The sequence below is a fragment of the Pezoporus flaviventris genome, unplaced genomic scaffold (assembly GCF_033815535.1).
Source record: "Pezoporus flaviventris isolate CSIRO_AGI_PZ_B2104156 unplaced genomic scaffold, CSIRO_AGI_Pfla_v1 ptg000007l, whole genome shotgun sequence".
Classification (NCBI taxonomy): domain Eukaryota; kingdom Metazoa; phylum Chordata; class Aves; order Psittaciformes; family Psittacidae; genus Pezoporus; species Pezoporus flaviventris.
Window position 1 is genome coordinate 71,615,053 of NW_026892555.1, and position 20,391 is coordinate 71,635,443.

The 20,391-nt window shown below is 35.8% G+C and overlaps 1 protein-coding gene across 5 annotated transcripts in view; it reads right to left on the reverse strand.

Annotated features, from left to right (window-relative positions):
* The window catches only part of ABCA13 (ATP binding cassette subfamily A member 13), a 169,075-nt gene that overhangs the window by 56,419 nt on the left and 92,265 nt on the right, over positions 1-20,391 (reverse strand). For 2 of the 5 annotated variants that reach the window (XM_061449173.1, XM_061449171.1), the window contains exons 39-44: positions 17,353-17,584; positions 16,506-16,592; positions 15,837-15,909; positions 14,144-14,262; positions 12,961-13,048; positions 6,725-6,833 (exon numbers count right to left, since the gene is read on the reverse strand). In XM_061449173.1, the coding sequence (XP_061305157.1) occupies positions 6,725-6,833; positions 12,961-13,048; positions 14,144-14,262; positions 15,837-15,909; positions 16,506-16,592; positions 17,353-17,584 (708 nt within the window). Of the gene's footprint in view, positions 1-6,724; positions 6,834-12,960; positions 13,049-14,143; positions 14,263-15,836; positions 15,910-16,505; positions 16,593-17,352; positions 17,585-20,391 lie in introns of those variants that run through there. The other 3 variants (XM_061449170.1, XR_009742647.1, XM_061449174.1) reach the window with 3 other exon arrangements.

Consider the following 20,391-nt stretch of genomic DNA (forward strand, 5'->3'; position numbering starts at 1 on the left):
CACCTCCTTTGACCTGCTGGTCACGCTGCTTTTGATGCAGCCCAGGATACGGTTGGCTTTCTGGGCTGCAAGCGCACACTGAAGCCGGCTCATGTTAAGTTTCTCATCGACCAACACCCCCAAGTCCTTCTCTGCAGGGCTGCTCTGAATCTCTTCTCTGCCCAGCCTGTAGCTGTGCCTGGGATTGCTCCGACCCAGGTGTAGGACCTTGCACTTGGCATGGTTAAACTTCATGAGGTTGGCATCAGCCCACCCCACAAGCATGTTAAGGTCCCTCTGGATGGCATTCCTTCCCTCCAGTGTATCAACCGAACCACACAGCTTGGTGTCATCGGCAAACTTGCTGAGGGCACACTCAATCCCACTGTCCATGTCAGCTACAAAGATGTTGAAGAAGACCGGTCCCAACACTGACCCCTGAGGGACACCACTCGTTACTGGTCTCCTGCCAGACATTGAGCCACTGACCACAACTCTTTGCGAGCGGCCATCCAGCCAGTTCTTTATCCACTGAGTTGTCCATCCATCAAATCAATGTCTCTCCAATTTAGAGACAAGGATGTCATGTGGGACAGTGTCGAATGCTTTACACAAGTCCAGGTAGATTACATCAACTGCTCTATTCTATTTCCTTCGATAGGAGAGTCCCAAAAAGTAATTGCTCTTCTGAAAAGTAGCAACTATTTTCTACACTCAATTTCCATTCAAACCATGCAGATGAAACAAAGAATTGCGTTTTTTAAAATTTACACATGTAACTAAGATTAAATTTCCTAGGGTTGCTGAATTATACTTAAACAAAGTAGAACCATGTTAAGCCAAGTTCAGTTCTATGTTAGAACTAAAATTCTAGTAATGTACTAAATATAATACTTTCGTTTGTTGGGTTTTTTTTTGCAATTAGTCTGCAGCATAAGGGTCTTCTGCATTTGCCACATTTTTTAGCATATTATTTCTTCCTTCCCCCCATCATCCAAAAATAGATGATGAATTTATGTAAAACCAATAATCTGACTTGTGATTCACAGAGGCAAAAAAGTTCTTTTGAACCTAAGGAGGAATAAACTGTCTTACAATAGGAAAATAAGCCAACATATTTGATATAAGCTATTTACTAGTATCTTTAATTCTTAAATAATAATACAAAATTCAAAAAAATCTGTGTACTTTTATAATCTGTCCCTTTCTAGATTTCTCCTAACTACCTAGACCACCTTTCTTTACATATATGTTTGCCCCAATATAACTGTTAAAATGATGTAAGATGTACCTATCAATGCTTTCTTGCCTTTATATGCCTTTTTATGCCTTTTTACTACGTAAAGCTGCTATAATAACGCTCATTAAGTTGAAAACTAAACACAATCTTTGAGGACTTAAAATAAAAACCATAAATGACAGATAAACCAAGAAATTCCAAATGACAAAGCTCCTATTAAACAGATATATGTGGTGTTTATGCAAGGATTTTTTTAAGGCTTATATTGGTAAGCCTGTATGAACAGCCTTCAAAGCAAATTTTACCAGATCAGTATTCACAAGGGAAAAATGAGATAGGCAATATCAACTGATATGGTATGATTCAGTCCTAGATCTCTGCTCCTTTTCATAAATTTCTCAATATAAAATTATTTCTTTCACATCTACAGATTGCCATTTCATTCTCCTGACTTAAATACAACCAGAATTTTCCCAGTTGTCCTAAAATATCCTTTGTTTATGCTCTTGACATGGAGCTGGTGACATTATTTTTACAGTGACAATTTAGACTCCTTTGAGAGCACATGTGAATAATTGTGATAGGCACTGATTGTAATCTTTTGAAAGCCCTGCATAAGCAGTGCAAGAACAGGGAAAACTGTGATGATAGATATTTATACTGTATCAGGATTTTAATGCTGCATTCAGAGTGTAAGTGGACACCATGATGTTAAGACTTCTTTAGAACTTTTAACCTTCTTCAATATAAAAATTAAGAGCTTGAGAAATCAGAGCCACTGTTTCCCTGATTAGAATGAGGTTAAGAAAAGGGCATCTCAAAGAAAGAAACATGACTGTATACATGTTAATTGATATATGTGCATGTGTAGTTCTGTAATGAGGCCAGATGTCAATCCCAGCAGAGAACACAAGTAACAAATAATTCTGGTAATATATTTTTTTAGCTAGTTTTCAGCTAAAACCCTTTTTTGTTCTTTCATCAGTTTAACTACATTTTTTGGTGTGGGTTTTATTTGGTTGGGGAGGTGTTTGTTTTTTCGTGGAGCGTGTGGTGGGCTGGGTTTTTTTTAAGTAAAAGGCTTAGTTACTATCTCTTGTTTTGGTCAGTGGAAGACTTATCTTTACACTACTGAGAAAAGGCATTTTTACCAGACTTTCAAGCCATATTAGTAAGAAAAAAGACATGAGCGAAGTAGTCAGAGCATCACAGTTTAACTACAAATTGCATGAATAACCCAGTGGGAGGGGTGAGGGAAGTATTTGCATTGGAAGTGTCACCAGGAGCTCCACGCTACATGCTTAATAGTAGAAGAAACTATAAACAATTAATTGTGCCCTCTTCAGCTTCTCTATGATTTCCCCTTAGTCTTCCCCCATCCAGGCTGAACAATGTTATTCCTTTTCTAACACTGTTCTCACTTAAACTAATTTCAGATTATAATATGTTAAAAAGGCATCCCTAAACTCATGGAAAAAAAATCTTTATGTTATAAGCATTACAACATTCTGTAGAATAAAATACAATTCTTTTACATTTTGGATAGGACTGTTTACAGGAAAAACGAAAAAGCTTTCACATTACAGACATTTGAAATGAACAGTAGCTTGGTTGTAGTAGAAAAAACCCTGCCCTGTTACCATTCAAGAGCTGCACAACTCAAGACACCTTTCCCCATGCTATCTTGCAAACGGTACCTTCAACAGAAAGTGCTCTAGGTCTTCTATTTCAAATCTAAACCTCCTGAGCATTTGTCTGCAAAGAAAGCCGCATGCAATTTGGCATAGTCTAAGAGACTTGGCATGTTTCATTCCTATAAGTTATAAAAACCACGAGTTACTGGTATCCCAGTCCATCCTGCCTGGGTGCAACTTTCCACATAATCACATTTATAAAATCTGTGGGTTTGGAGTAAAAATTATAAGAGTGGTATGAACCAAGCAGTACTTTTTCAGCATAGGGTGGAGAGAGGGAAAAATCTCAGCAATCTTCAAGCTTATATGTTGTCACTATAGGCTAATCAGAGCTGTCCTTGGGTATATTTCTTGGTTCTGCACTGTATTTTGAAGGTGTCTGAGCCCATCTCTTCGTACTCTTTTGTAAACTCTCTCTTTTTTCTGTCACATAGCATGCTGAGTCTTGAGTACATGGATCAGTTTGGATCTGTGCTACTAATTCTAAATATCAGGATTGTTACAGACTTGAATAGAAGACCAATCTAGCTTTTTTTATTCCATATGTTTCAGTTCAGATTAGAATAAAATAGGTTAGAAGAAAATAAAATAGTATGTGTTATAAAATGGAGGTAGCATCTATACACATTTTTACAAGGTCTTCTTTGTGGGGATTTAAAATTTATGATGAGATTTCTGTTTGTGTGAGATGAAATAGTACTATTTACTGAAAAACACATGAATAATTGAGAATTTCACAGGCAGCACTCTCAGTACTAATTTATATTTTACTTTCCCCTCACTAACTAGATATGGTTAAGAAGATTCCTACTAAATGTCATTTCAGTTCAGTTTGAAAAAAAGTTTAAAGTTACGATTTGAAAAGCAATCAAGAAACTATACAGTCGCTTTCCACCAAAACTCAGCTGAAAATGGGTCTCTTGATCCTTTCAGCTCTTTTGAAGAACTGAATCTGAAATAAATGTGGATGCTATATGAACACTTACAATGAGCCCTAGGATGAAAGGGTTTTAAAAAAATCAATGACTTCAATAGAATTCTGAGATGGGGCAGCTGCATCGCACAAGGCCTTTCTATATTGATACATTTCTGTTCTTTGAGTAATGATGTAAGAACTTTCTTGAACTGCTGTACTTTACAGACATCATTATAGATGACTACCACTCCTTTTTCTTCATATAATTTTACCCTAAGAGGAAGGTAATTGTCCTTCCCCTATATTCAAGCACGATAAACACGCTCTGACTCAGCTCTACACAATTGTGTGAAAAATAACATAGGTCTTCATGAGTATTTCTATCTTAAGCTTAAGCAGAAAACATTGCCTTTTAGCTTTTTAATCTTCTTCATTAATCCATTTTTAATTTGTTCACAATTACAGTATCTAGCTGTAGGAATGCAGCATTTCAGAAAGAGATTTAAAAACATACAAACATCATTCACATAGGCTTGAAGACCAGCCAGGACAGATATTTTGTCAAAACCCCAGTCCATTTTATCTTCTCTGTCAAATAGTCTTTCTTGCTTTTTTTCAATTGTTTAAAGCATTTATTTTCTTTATCTGTCACTGAATTTATAACCACTATAAAAGAAAATGTATCTGGTTTCCTTTCCAATGAGTTAGATTCTTTTTTTTCCACAATACAAACAGAGACTTACATGATTATGAAATAGAGATGGCTATCCACATGGTAGAGAAGATGAGCTAATTTTATACAAGAACTATTCCTGAACTGCTGTTCCAAAATAGACATCTGATCCAATAACTGTGATAAACTGATGTAATTCAATCTGGCTATCTTCTGTTGCTCTATCTTCTTACATGTACCTCCAGCTGGCGCACACATTTTCTTCAACAAGCATTCCACTAGTTACATGAAAATTACAAGACACAAACATAGTAATTTTCCAAGGATTCTTATCGGGAAGCTTACTGATAATCCCATATGGGAGGTAAAAGAGAAATCTTTCCACTTGCAAAGAAAGATCAGGTTACACAATAATAAAAAGCAATGTATTTTGATCACCAAACAACTATCATTTTCTGCTCCTGCATGTTCACGGTGATCAAGAGTCAGTAACTTGGACTGACACAAGAAAAACAATCATCGTTTTTTTTTCAGTTTTTTGAACAGATACAAATCCATCAGGATATAAATCTGTACAAGATATCCCCTGTAATCTTGGGTTACAACTTCTTCCTTCAAACTCTCATACAAAATCCTAAGTCTAGATTCTCTGTATCCTGTTGACTGAACAAAAGACATTAAGCACAAACATTTAGTCTTCTTTTCAGCTTCTTGTCACTAAAAACTTATCACACACGGGGACCAGTACTACTGATCTCCTGTGAAAGTTACTAGGTCTGTCGCTGCAAGTAAAGCAGGTAGAACTAGGCACACTGTAATGACGTCCATCCTCCGGAGAACCTGGGAGAACTCCAGCTGGGTTCATGCTCAAGAAATAGCCATAGGATATGACTACTAAGTGAAACGGTTCCTCGGTATTTATATGAGCATTTAAATAAACTGTTGACCTCTTCCAGAGTTGTTTCAATATCACAGTAGTAATCTGGATGGTAAATCCCCACTTCTCCATAACAGGTATAAAAATAAGGGTACTTAAACACTGATGTTCCAGAATGAGATATCCAACGCTACAAGCCAGCATCGGTACAATTAATGAAGTGCATGGAAACTTGATTAAAAATCTATTTCTATTAAAAATTACCATTACAATATCTGATTTCATTTAATTCAAAATATCTGCAGAAATATATTACCTTTGATTCATTTTCATAATTCATTTAGAAAAATAAAACCCCAACCATGTTGAAAGCAAGTAATTGCTCTTATTTCATTGACATTCTGGAAACTTTTCCTAAGGAAATTCGGTGTTCTGATACTTTAGATTCCTTTCCCTTTGCAGTGACTTTTATCTTTTTACTTCCTTTCCATTGTAAACACACTGAAAATCATTTTACCATCACAGACAACTATCCTACCTTTTAAAAAAACACTTAACCATTGGTCATAAGCTTTCTTTAAATTTCTCTAAACCAAATTAATTTCTGATAAACAGAACTTTAAGAACAAAACGAACTGGAATGAACAGAAGTTAACCTGAACTACTAAAACCAGAATTCAAACTAGACTTCAACATCCTAAAAGTTCACCTGTGTCAACGACTGTTTCTTTAGCTGCAGTCAATTTTTTTTTTAAGTCAGTTTGTAAATTTTTTGGTTTTATTAGTTCTCATACAGTTCAGGGGTATGTGAATCAGGGAACTGAGATGTCAAATATATTAATCTCTTTTTTTGTTACAAACAATACTAAGATATACCAGCCTTTCCCATTCCTTGGATAACAGGATGCTATTGAACATTACACTGCAGTGTGAATTTACAGGATACTCTGGGTTTAACCTCAATATTTACATAAGGAGATAAAGTGACAAGTTATAAATCCATAACCTGTTGTCCATTTCAGCAAGCCCTAGCAGTGGTCTCACAGGGACTAACATCCCAAGTGTGGGAAACCAATTTACACTTATTCCACAGGAATGTCCTTTGAAAGAAATTCATATGGCATAATGAGCTATAAATTAAAATTCTACCTTATTGTGTACTACGTTCTTCACACACACACAAAACCCTCTTCTGTTTAATTAAAAGTCCACTTTCTTATCTCCCAAGAAATGTGTGACTCCACAATTTTACTTTATACTATGAAATATTTTAATACTTAAAATTTAGTTTTTTTCAAAATCATTTTTAAAAGATATGAAAAAAGACTTAAAGAAGGACTATTACCATACTGTCTCCAATCTACATTAGGAGGCAAATTCACCCACAGAATGAAGTTGTTGAGTTCATTTAAGTAAGATGGCAGTGCATGGAAACCTTTTTGGTTGTACCATACCTGGAAAAGAGAAGAGAAATTATTAATCAAAACGTAGTTGAATCTGTATGCCTAATTTGAAGTGTCCCATACGTTTGAGAATTTCATAAAGATGCCTAATTCTCCTGTTATGACACCTATTTAAAGGTGAAAGTTAACTAGGTAAAACAGAAGCAGTTAATTTGTACAGGTTGGACACTGTTGGAGCTGTGCACCTATGTTAATTATTAAATTGAGATTCTCTGATTTAATGGAACACTCTGTCCCTTTCTTTACACATATTTAGTCAAACAACTAGAGGAAAAACAAATCAAAAGGAACATTTTCCAATTCAATTGAAAATACAAAAAGATGAGTAAAACTCGTATTTACAAGCAGAGAACACCATTGAAATTTCAAAAAGACATATCTAAATAATACCTGCAAGTGACACATAGCATAAAATATCTAGGAACGGAATATCCTAGAATGTGGGGAAAAAAAGAAACAAGGAGGCGCTGGTTACAAATATTCCATAAAAGACAAATCTGCATCTCCACCTTCAACAAACAATCAGTGATTTATTAGGCACAGATGATATCAATATAGACAAACTTTAATGCAGACAAGGCAAGCCACTCTTTCTGTGGAGCGGAAGGAAGCAACTATCATGTAACATATAATTTCTCCACAAATCATGAAGAATCACCCCAAGCTGATAAATATACCCAAATTCACACTTCTGAGTGCTAGAAGAATCATTGCTGAGAGACTGCTATGTCCCTAAACTGAAAATACTGAGGGCTGAGGTTTGAGTTTTGCTTTGCCTTTGAAAATCGATTCCATGCCTATGCCTTATTACTGTTAATCACAGTGCCTTTGAACCTGCACTATCCGTAATGAAAACTAGGTCAAATTATTATGTATGTTTGTTTTCAGTTTTAGTGACATGTTTAAAATCATCTTTGATTGCTATCCTTTCCTCACTCTAAAGCAGCCTTTCATCTCCCTCTTTTTTATATACAGTTGAATGTCTCTTAACCTTTTCCTATTTGATATGAGTTATTTGCTAATCTGCATTTTATATATCTGAAAATGATGGTTGGCAATTCTAACTTTGTGTCTGGATGCTGATTCATACTGCAAAGTGCACAAGGTTTAATATGTGTCTTTCTTGCCTTAACGTCCTTCTAGGATTTCAGTTTCCTTAGATCCTTTGCAAAATTACCATATACACAGTTACATTTGCAAATTTCCCTGAAGATTCTTTTCTCATCACTCTGATGCTGTTCTCTTCTAGAGCTCTTCCATACATATATGTGCCTTTTCTTAATACTGGTGTAAACTTCCAGGCTGGGGGTGGTGTGCATTTATTTTATTTTATTTTATTTTATTTTATTTTATTTTATTTTATTTTATTTTATTTTATTTATTTGCTTGCAGATCATTCTGTTTTTTCTTTCTAGTATCCAGCTACAATCCTTACCTGGACACTAGTTCCAGACTTTGACCATTTTTCCTGCTGCATTTTACTACATATTTCCCAGCGCAGGTTGTCCAATCTTCAGTTCTATTTCCCTGTCTTAATGATTGTTTTGTTCTGATTTGTTTTCCTGACTACCTACTTGTTTGGATCTCTACATTGTACTCTATTGTGAGGCACGGTTTACCACAATCTAATTGCACATTCAGTTTCCTCCCATCTATTCTATATCATGCTTTCATATTCCACTCTGAGCTCCATGTAATTTCTTCCATGACTCTCACCCTTTAATCTTCTTTGCTGTAAGCTCTGTTAGTCATTTTTAAATTAGCAGCTTTGGTCTACCACTGCTCTTGCTTGCTTTCACATTAGCTACTCTTCTTTATGTGGTCTTCACATCTGCTTGAAATCTCAACAGCATCTTATATCACCACATTTAAAGAAAAAAGAACAAATCCCAAACTCTTTCCCCCTTTGCAAATTCATATGCAACTCCTTTGTTCTCCTCCAGTTCAGTTCCAACAAATTCCTACACAACCTAGATATCCCATTCTTTAATCAACAAGAGTTCTTTGAAATAAAGAAGTGAAATGGAACCTAAATGTCCTGAGGAAAACTGCAAATCTGGATTTCCTGTGTAAATAGCAACCAGAGAAAAGAAACATAAACAAGTGATCAAGAGTAGATACTCTTTTTTATACCCTCATACAACCATTTCTTACTCTATCTTTTTAAAAAACATTTGTGCTGAATAGAAAGTTATACATACATAATGAAACTCCACTGCGATTGTATTCATTGTATTGAAAAAAAAAAGCAATTAAGAAAACAATAAAGCCAAATTCTGACGGCATATCCTCATTCAACTGAAGCAAGGAAAGGTCTCAAGTATTCACAGAACATATTATAAATGCAATAATGTGACCAATATTCAAATGAAAATATAAAACTACAATAAAGCATTGTGTGTAACAATACATTTCAATATCCAGCATATTAATTAGATTTTTTTCCTTTAAGCTGCATTACGCAACTGAATCAAGCGCCCAGGAAATGACCAAATTGAAGCTGAATATTGAATAGCTTGTCTGGCAAAAGAGGCATTTGATGTCATTCACTTTAACAGAAAACAAATTTAAGGGATTTTTCCTAAAATCTTGTGGCTTATTCTAAATTGATTGCAAAAGTACAATGAAAAAAGAAAAAAAGAAAAATATTAGTTCCAGCTGAAATATCTTTCATATTTCTTGTGTGCCACACAGATAATTATTTACAGAGGGAAGATATAATGAAAAAATATTTAGATTAAGATGACAAATTTTTATTTTTTCTTCACTGTTTTATTTTCTATCTATGGTTGATAAAATTACTTCCCCAGGAAAACACGACCTCAAACCAAATTAAATATAAATTCTGTAAAGACATGTTTTCCATTATTGCATAACATTTATACTTACTGCTAATATTCCATAATAATGCTAGACTAACATTCTGACTAATCTATGGTCAATAAAAAAAAGGATGAGGAGGGGCAGAGAAATCACTAAGCATTGCTAGTCCAGATTCAAGACGGGGAGACAGGGACAAGAGGTATTAGGCTGGAGGGAAGTAACTTCCTCTGCATACTTAAACTTTACTTTACAGTAAAGTGTCAAATCCCAACTTTTAAGATTGAAAAAATGCACACTTCAGAATGCCATATAAATGTAATAAATTGCCTTTCGATGATATTTCAAATTGCCACATGTTCTTCCTATATTTAATAATGGTATAAATAATAGCAACTATGACATCATAATGGAACAGTTTTTGCTGATATTTTCAAAGAAAACCAAAGAATACACAGTCATGAAGACACAAAAAATTGAGGAGTTGTGCTTCTGCCACATGGCAGTGCTAATCAATGAGAGTCAATAGTCAATGGTTTTAATCAACCACATTTAGAATCATAGAACAGTTAGGGTTGGAAAGGACCTTAAGATCGTGTCGTTCCAACCACCTGGACATGGGCAGGGACACCACACACTAAAACATCTCACCCAAGGCTCTGTCCAGCATGGCCTTGAACACTGCCAGGGATGGAGCATTCACAACCTCCCTGGGCAACCCATTCCAGTGCCTCACCACCCTTACAGTAAAGAACTTCTTCCTTATATCCAACCTAAACTTCCCCTGTTTAAGTTTTAACCCATTACCCCTTGTCCTGTCACTACAGTCCCTAATGAAGAGTCCCTCCCCAGCATCCTTATAGGCCCCCTTCAGATACTAGAAGGCTGCTATGAGGTCTCCATGCAGCCTTCTCTTCTCCAGGCTGAACAGTCCCAACTATCTTCATACAGGAGGTGCTCCAGTCCCCTGATCATCCTCGTGGCCCTCCTCTGGACTTGTTCCAACAGTTCCACGTCCTTTTTATGTTGAGGACACCAGAACTGTACACAATACTCCAAGTTGGGTCTCACGAGATCAGAGTAGAGGGGCAGGATCACCTCCTTTGACCTGCTGGTCACACTCCTTCTGATGCAGCCCAGGATACGGTTGGCTTTCTGGGCTGCAAGCGCACACTGCTGGCTCATGTTAAGTTTCTCATCAACCAGCACCCCCAAGTCCTTCTCCTCAGGGCTGCTCTGAATCTCTTCTCTGCCCAGCCTGTAGCTGTAAATTTGTCATGTGGTAGGCATATTTTCTCTTGTGCAGGCACAGATGCACATTTTCTGTGTACATGCATATAGCCTGTATGGGGTATATACAGTATGGTATGATTAAGTAAAGTAGAACAGGTATTTGAATAGGTATCTTAAATTTGAACGGATCACTTTTTGAGTGGAGGAGAATAACGCACAAAGGCTCGGAAACTTCTGAAAGTGAAATGAATCATACAGGAAGTCTCTTCAAATGCAAATTTTTCCTTTTCTTTCATACCAGGCTATGTAAATGGTACATTCACTGTCTCATGAACAAGCCTGAAAGGTCAAAGTAAAAGTCTAGTCATTAATTACTGAAAGGTTAATGCAATAATTTGACATTGCATCAGTTGAAAGCCACTTCCAGGAGGTATTTTAGATAACACAGTGCCCTTTATAAATCTACTCCACTATTTTCTTTGCATCTGAAATATGAAGTTTACTCACTAACAGTATAACTATAACTTACCCCGGTGCTGATGGCAGGTGGAGCTCTATGCCAAAGACATTTAAAATGAAAGGACCCTGACAAAAACTACAGTGCGAGCATGTCAAAACAAGAGTCTAAAATGATTAAAGATATATAGGACAAAAACAGCAGCCAGAAAACACATCTTGCTGCAGTCCTCTAGGACTTCGAGTTCCTAATGAAGGACTGATGGAACTGGAGTTTAAAGCTATAAGAAATCTGGGGGTAGAAGGGTCACAAGTGACCAAAATTAAAATATATATAAGGTATGGTGTGTATATGAGATTTTTTAAAAAACTACATGGAATAGGCATTGGAAACCGACTGTGATTTTGTGAAAATAAACATGAAATTATATTTGATTGGAAAATATCTGTATGATATTTTAATACATAGTTGTTTTAACACTTTATCCCCAGATGGATTTGGAGACAGAGCTGATTTACACTGTTCCTTCTCTTCTTCTATAAAAGAAAATAAAATCTAGTTTCTATACCCCTCCAATACAATTTCAGGCAGAAGCACCTCTCCTTCATATTCTAACCTGGAATATGGAAATTCCACAGTTTTCTCTTAACAAATCTGTTTTACTTCAAATAAAATGCTAGAGAACACTCAATGATATTCTTAAATACTCCACCTAGACTGCTGTTCCTTTACACACTACTATTCTACATTTGAATGGATGTCAAAAGAACATTTCAAAGCATCCCCAAGGAAAATAGAATCCCCTGCACTTATAATTGCCTCTTAGGCTCTAGGTCACATCGCAAGTTATTACAGTACGGATATACTGTATCTTTGCAGTGTATAACAAAAGGTCTCAAGGAAAAGTTCTTTATTTTGATTGCACTTAAAATAATCCTGTTCCTGACTTCAAAGGTAGCTCCAGACAGAAAACAATGGCTCTATGCAACATTGCAAGACTGTACAAGTTGCTGTCAAAGAGATTCAGATTTCACAACATGACTAATTTCAACAAGGCACACTTCTGTTTCTCTAGGATAAAAATGGAAAGTTACTCTTATTTGACAAGGGGATTATAAAAACAGGGTAGCATATTTGTTATGCAGAAGCAACTAGCCCTGGAAGCTAAATCTTTACTTTGGGGCAAGAGAGGAAAGTATTCCTTGCAGGAATGTAACAAGCATCAATAATTACTAATTTTTTATAAGTTCAATGAGCTTTTGTCAATTCTGACGACTTCTTGTAAGAAAAAAAAAGGAATATCTAGGCTGACTACCTATAAAAAAAAAGCTTGATGGGTAAGATCTGTTAGACTCTGAAATGAGTTCACAGGAAAAAACAAAAGTGGTATCATCTGATTCACTTTAAACTGCTTCTCAGAACATCAGACAATACTTCAAGAACTATGAACAGAGAAGTGAACTAGAATAGACAGAGGAGTTTTCTCCAACTTCTAAGTGAAGGGATTTTATGTAATGATTTATTATTTGCTCAGTGTTGTGAAGCCTGAAGCTTGAATCAGTAAGCAATACATACATACACATGAACAGACATACATGCAACTCTCACCTTAACCATATACTTTGATTTGGTGTTGTTCAATTTTTTATCTTGAAGTTCAAATGCTCTTCTCCTTCCAAAAGACCAACCACCATATCTGGTAATAGAAATTAAAGTAATAACAAGTTATCTGCCTTAAGATTTACAGTCTTTTCTTGCAATGATAAAGTGGGAATATCTACACTAATGCTTTATTTTTCAACTGAAAGTAAAACTTCACTGGTCACAAAACCTTCCATGTTAAGGAAAAACAGGACCTCAATATATTCTTGAATAAGGTAAATAGTATTGATCTTTTCTGGCAAAGGAATTCCCTCGGATAAGAATTTTTACTTTGAAAACTGAAATCCAAGCAGCAGGAAGATTTGTGAGCAAGTGAGGTATTACTGACTTTCAGAAACATCTTAAACAGCTTGCCATCTTCCCATTTCGATGTGGCATCCCTGGAGACATTCAAGACAAAGCTGGATGTGGTTCTGACCTGATCTAGTTGAAGATGTCCCTGCTCATTGCAGAAGGGTTGGACTAGATGACCTTTGAAGGTCCCTTCCAACCTAAACTAGTTTATGATTCTGTGATATTCTAGCTCAAATCTTTCATTCTAAGATGTTTGCCACTATTTTTTTTTTCAAATCATGCACTTTTTCTGGCTAACCCTTCCTTCTCCTTGATAAAATCATACTTGGTCTACTATTTCCACTTGTGTCAAAGGCAGTGATAGAGCTGCAAAGGCATCTAGAGTAAAACTCAAAATACAGCAGATAGATAACCTCTGTGGCTGGTATCACAGAGTATGAAGTCTTGCCAGGGGTATACCAGCCCTTTTTACTTTGAAGAAGTGATTACATGGAGCATGTCCACTTCTATTTGAGTCCCTAAGGAATGGAAACTATATTGTTTATCTAATTTGTATGTGCATATAATTTTCTTTCTCGAAGATGCTGAAATAACTCACTGTGTGGCAAGAAGACAGTCAGGGCATGCCTAAAGGCAATTAGCATGCAACTGCTGGAGTAAGCTCTGAAAATGACCATGGATGGGGTTCCATGTTACCTTAGCCTGACTGTATGTCTTGATAACAACCAACAGATAAAGCTAATTACCCCTTATAGTCTCAGTGACATAGGTCTATGCTTTGGATCAGGAAGGATTTATCAGGAGGATAAATAAAGATTAGGTATTTTAAGGTTACCTTGCTCTGTTGGAAGGTCTCACTAAATACTCTTCTACAAGAAACCCTGACAGATTATACAAAATATGTCCTTTCTTATTCTTCACATATGGAACAGAGGTATTGAAACTTGGACACATCTGAAAAACAGCAAAAGCACTCCTAAATAGCAGTGGCACTACATTTAGCCATCTTTTTTGAATTTTGCTTAGATTTTACAGCATTGTTTTTCAACTTAGTTTGCCTTTCTTAGCTTTCATAACTTTTCAATAGATTATGTATGGTTTTATATGGCATCTCAAATAATTGCAAATGTTATCTACATATTAGAACCACCTATGATTTCTCTTGCAATCCTGCCAGTCAGTTTTGTTCTGAAAACATCAACAATTGTATGTATGCTTATAAACATTTGCAGCAATGAAAAAGGCAAGACTGCTATTCAGTTGTGCCTAAGAATAAATACAAAAAAAAGCACCAGATGTATATGAGATGAAACCAAAATTCTAATTAAAGCAATATGCTTCTAAAAATTTAATTGATGGACTGCAGTGAAAAAGAAAGGGTTTTTTTTAATGATTCAGTGGGGTATTCTCACAACCAAAGAAAAGGAGACAGATATTATGATCTGGTATCTCAAAAGCCTTATAGATTATGCATATCAATCAGAAAATTTTAATCCTTATTTGACATCTCAACCCCACACAAATTAAAATTCATTCTCGGAGATTCTGAAGATACATAACTCAGATACAGGTTCTGCCTCCACTGTCAAGTGACTTCTTTCCTTTGAGTTTTCATGGTTAATGGGCTTCTCCCTGTGTGAGTTCCCATTTCCATTTTGTTTAAGCTTCTCAAGTTTAAGTATACTTCTGAGTAGTATTAGAGGCAAATCTGTTCCTTGCCCAAGCAGAGTAAAAGATTCATTTCCTCTTTCTACTTTTCCCAAAAATGTATTCCTATATTTCAGATGCAACTCTTAGACTAAATATGTATATATTTATGAAGGAGAGAACTTATTTGATAGAATGATCCTATCCAAGGTGATGTATTTCTCCCTTCAGACAGTTTCACATTCTTGTTTATTACTCAGCCTCAGAGTAAGTCAGCAAGAAAACTCAACAGTCAAGGCTGTCAGAAATCCATTACCTTTTTCAAAATTCCTTTTTTCCTCAAAGGTTGTTTTATTTTCATATAGGCAATCCTAATCAAAATCAAGCGACATCAATTAAATCTCATTCATATGTAGATTCCCTGGTAGCTTCTATCAGGCAGGATCACTTGAGCTTCCCTTCTGAAAGCAACTAGTTTTCCAGCTATTATGGAAGTACTATGTTTTAAACTTGTTTTCCAGGAGGATTTTTTGGCAACCAAGGTTCTATAACATCTTTGAAGCAATGCTGTGTTTGCTGAGATTAGTTCAGCCATCTCTGATTTCTGTTATTTCAAATCAATCTATAGCCATTTCTAGTGTGTATACACACACACACATAAGTACATAAAAATTGGGCAAGATTTCCATGAAGACTTCACAGCATGTAGACTAAACATTAAATGAAACAGAAGGAAATCTCCAGTCATAACAAAGCCAGTGCTCTGAGGGTTTGTTTCCTCATGCTTTTCTTTAGTCCTTCAAAAAGAAAAGTCAAGTTTTTTATATGTAATATACGCATATCTGATTTTTACATGCATAAGTAAATATGAAATAACATACCTGTTGTTCAGCCATACATCCACATGAATCCTGGGGTGACATAGATTCCATCTGCCAACATGAACTATTTTTTCTAAGGGGAATAAACATAACAATGGGAATAAACATAACAATAGGAACAAACATTAAATAAAAGGAATGTATTACTTAACAGAAGAAATCCAAAGTGTAAAAGCAGATCTGGCATCTTAACATTTTCTTTCAAAAAAGCATTTCATCAAAACAGCAGCTGTGTCTAAAGCTATCTCAATTTTACTCATTTGTACCAAAGTGGTTTCACTAAAAATATTTATAAAAATAAAGCAGCAAACAAGCTGCATGTTTTGTGTTTGCAGCAATAAGTAATTCATGGCCACCACTCTGCATTCCTGAATTTGGATATCTGGAATGCTTCCTAACAAATATTGCAATTATTGTCTAACATTCATTCATATGGACACAAGACTTGATCAAAATCCTCCTGAAATTAATTAGAAATTAACATTTAAGGGATTTGGATCACAACTTTAATAATGAAACCTGCTTTGCCTAGATGCCAGCTCCTTCAACAGAACAGATTTGTCATTAACCTCATGCTGCCAAGAAAAGCTCATCCATGTTTCACAGAAATATTGAATTTACAATATTTACAATTCACAATTAAGGAATTGTTATAGTTGTTACAATTACCCTTGTTTTGAATGCATGCATGTGTTGTCCCAGTCAAAAAAATATCTCAGTAGATTCTGGGTAAGGTTCCCTAGATCATCTTCAGTACTGTCCAAAGTGGCCACGATGAGGAAAGGGCGAAGGAGGAAAGAAAAAAAACCAAAACTTAAAACCTCCACATTAATGTCTAGTTCTATTAGCTTTCAGGCTCAAGATCATACATGTTTACCAAGAAATTAAAGAACTATAAAATCCACATATAGGAAACATATCAAAACAGCAAACTGAACTCATTTCAATGACTATATGTGAACACGTTAAGAAATCAGATACAATTATGTTTAAACAAGTCTCAACATCTCTCCATGGCCATCTTTCTCTTTATAAACATGCATTCCTAACAGTTAGCATGCTTAGGTGCTTTTATGTTTCATTTATAAATTCAAACAGCATCATGTTATGTTTACGGTGATACCTACTGGATATTTGTCCTGTAGAGAAAGTGATCTGCATATGAAATGCACTTGAAAATGGCTAAGCAATTAGTTAAAATGAAGCAGGCAAAAGCTTGTTTAAATACACTTGTGAATTTACATATAAATGGCCATGGCTGGTATTGAAACAGATTTCAGTTCAAAGTGCTCCAAAGTCTTTGCCCTTTCCTTCAGAAAATCCTTTGCATAATGCTTTTCTAATTTTATTTCTCCCTCATTATAATCTATAAAAATGTACTAAATATCTGAAAAGTAAATAGCTATTGTAAAAAGTAACCTATTGTTCTTCCTAGAAAACAATCTTTAAAATATGAGAACTCAAGGGTGAAGGTCCCCAAACCGTGGATATTGCTGATGATAGATGAGCCCTTTACCTAAAGAAAGATTCTGCGTCATCATAAAGTCTTGGTGTTAGCTTGAGAGAAGGGTAATCAGTAGCCAGTGGCTTCACATTAAACAAGGCCATTGCCAGTGCAACAAAGAGGACAGGCAGCAGCACATTTAACAGGGTTCCTCTCCAGTCTCTCCTAGTGTGGTGAAACCTCTTAATCAGAAGGGCAACAATCTGTGCAAGAAAAAGACGGGCTCCATGCACACTCAGGGCCCCTGTGAGAAATGAGACAGGCAAAAAAATCACAACCACAACAAACAAGACAAAATTGACAAACAAGAAAAATAATTTTAATTTGATATATTTCAAATGTAGAACATAATAGTCTTTGGGAGGGAGGGAGGGAGAGAAGGAAGGAGGGAGGGAGGGAGGGAGGGAGGGAGGGAGGGAGGGAGGGAGGGAGGGAGGGAGGAAGGAAGGAAGGAAGGAAGGAAGGAAGGAAGGAAGGAAGGAAGGAAGGAAGGAAGGAAGGAAGGAAGGAAGGAAGGAAGGAAGGAAGGAAGGAAGGAAGGAAGGAAGGAAGGAAGGAAGGAAGGAAGGAAGGAAGGAAGGAAGGAAGGAAGGAAGGAAGGAAGGAAGGAAGGAAGGAAGGAAGGAAGGAAGGAAGGAAGGAAGGAAGGAAGGAAGGAAGGAAGGAAGGAAGGAAGGAAGGAAGGAAGGAAGGAAGGAAGGGAAAACAGACAAAAAATACCGTATTTTATGATCCCTTGGGATTCTCTTACTACCTCCCCTTCTGTCTAGGACTAGATAACAATCTTAGCAAAAAAAGGTTTTTTTTAAGCAAACTTCTTATGAAGTAATAAGGTCTTTGAATTATTATGGCAAGACTTCAAATAGTTGACTCAGTACAGAAATTGAGACAGTTGAAAGCAGAGCAATCTTCAAGGTGTGAGTGTTTTTAGAATAAAAGAGTTCCTTTAGGGGCTTCCAGATGAACATCACTGAAATTGTAAAATATACTATCTCTCACTCATTAAAGCTGTGAAATGCCAGAAAAGGAGCATGGAATGAAGTATTTGCTGTAGTCTTAGACCTGTTAATAGATTATAAGCAAGAAATGTGAGTGAAAGATGTTTCAAAATATTTGACCCTTTGAATCTCTGAAAGAGGACTATGACACCTACTTTCTTGGGACAGAAGGAAATCAAAGCTGTCATTCATTCTTTTGTCTTAGCAAATAGAGAGAAATGATAAAAAATTCATTCAGGTTGCAGTAAGAAGAGAAAATGTCATCCTGAGTAAAAATAATTTTCCATTTTAACCAATATCCTGAGTCTTATTCAATGTTTCTAGTGCTGGCCAGCCGAGATACATCACAGGAAGATACAATAAACCATTATAATAAAAGCATGTGTTTGCTGTAGGCATCACTTCTTTTAATTATTTTTTTTCTGAAACCCAATATGGTTATTATTTAAAATTCTCATTGACAAAGGTGTCAAACGTCCTTCTGAATCACCTTAAATTTTACTCTTTCTGACCTTGAATTTTGTCATTCCATTGTGTTTCAAGTAAAAACAACAACAAAAAAAATCTTGTTCATCTGTTTTGAATTTATTCTTTTTGGTGGTACTGGATATGTTCTTAAATCTTGATTTAGGAGGCAGTTTATAGAAGTTTCCAAGCTATCATCTGTATAAATAATCTCAACCTTTCAGTCTCCTCTCATAAAAAACTTTATAGTCCAAACCAGCCTCACCACTTGCTTCAAGTCCTCTTATATCACCCACAGTATCCGATTCAAGATATATTGTGTTCAACATGACTGTCTGTCAGATGTGGAAACACTGCAGATTTATACAATAGCATTATGCATTCTTGTACTGATCTGCTTGTCTTTTTTATGCATCATGCCACTTTGTCTGACTGCAGCCACACTATGAAAAACAGCCTGCATTGGACTTTCCATAATTGACTCAATATGGCTTTCAAGATTCCCAAGGTATTAAATCACCCTCCTCCCACCCCCAAAAAAAAACTATTAAATACTATTCCTGTGTACACTTTTCATTTAACCCTTCATGTTTCTGAATCCCACATGCATAGTCTAATTTAATTTTAACTAGAAACTACAGAATTTAGTTTTCCTTCATAAAGTTTCTAATTCATTACACCTACATTTGGTATGTATGTCAGGAGGCATAAAAGATGCATATATTTATGGCAAAAGAGTTCCTGATTACCACTGATAATCATAAAGGCTAGAAGACAAGACCAGATGACCTCTCTGTTATGAAGTCAATTTTTATGCAGAAAGCTTATGGAAATATTCTCATTAATAATTTAGATCACAAAATTAAAAATCTGACCCAACTGTTAGAAGCTGTCTTGCTTAACTTACGATTGCAATTATCCACAAGAAGTGCAATTATGTTCACAATTAAGTTGTACTTCCCAATTCATCCACTCTCCTTTGTACTATGGAAAAGATTTTTGCCACTTTCCAATTCGTGCAGTTAAGATCAGGTACAGGAAAACAGAGCATAAGTTCTAAAATCTGGAAACCAATATTCTGAAAATCCTTACCTACTGACTACTATAGAATTAGGAGCAAAACCAAATACTGTAAGAGTTTAACTGGAGATTAGATGGTCCTTTTTTCCCCTTTTTGAGGTTCAAGAAAATAATATAATTCTAACTTTTTTTTCATAGCACAATAAAATAAGGAAAAATGACCTATGCAATTGCTATGTTAACATCCAGGAGTAGACATTTCCAATTCTACTTCTGTAATTTTCACATTCTGAGGAGGTCCAGAATTTGGGAAGATAATTCTAGACCTGAAATACCCTGGCAGAACAGTTCAGCTTGCTCACATGAAAATGTTTGCATTTGGAAGCAATATATATTGACTAGCTTATTAGAAGTTCTGTGTCAAAGTAGTTCTAGGCTGAGCTGGTGACCTGACATCATTCTGCATTTAATCACATGCCATACTGGCATAAGGCCAGTGCTAGCCAGCCAATCTGTGCACAACATTCCATTGGGAGGTATATAAATTTCCTTCATTTTGTTACATATT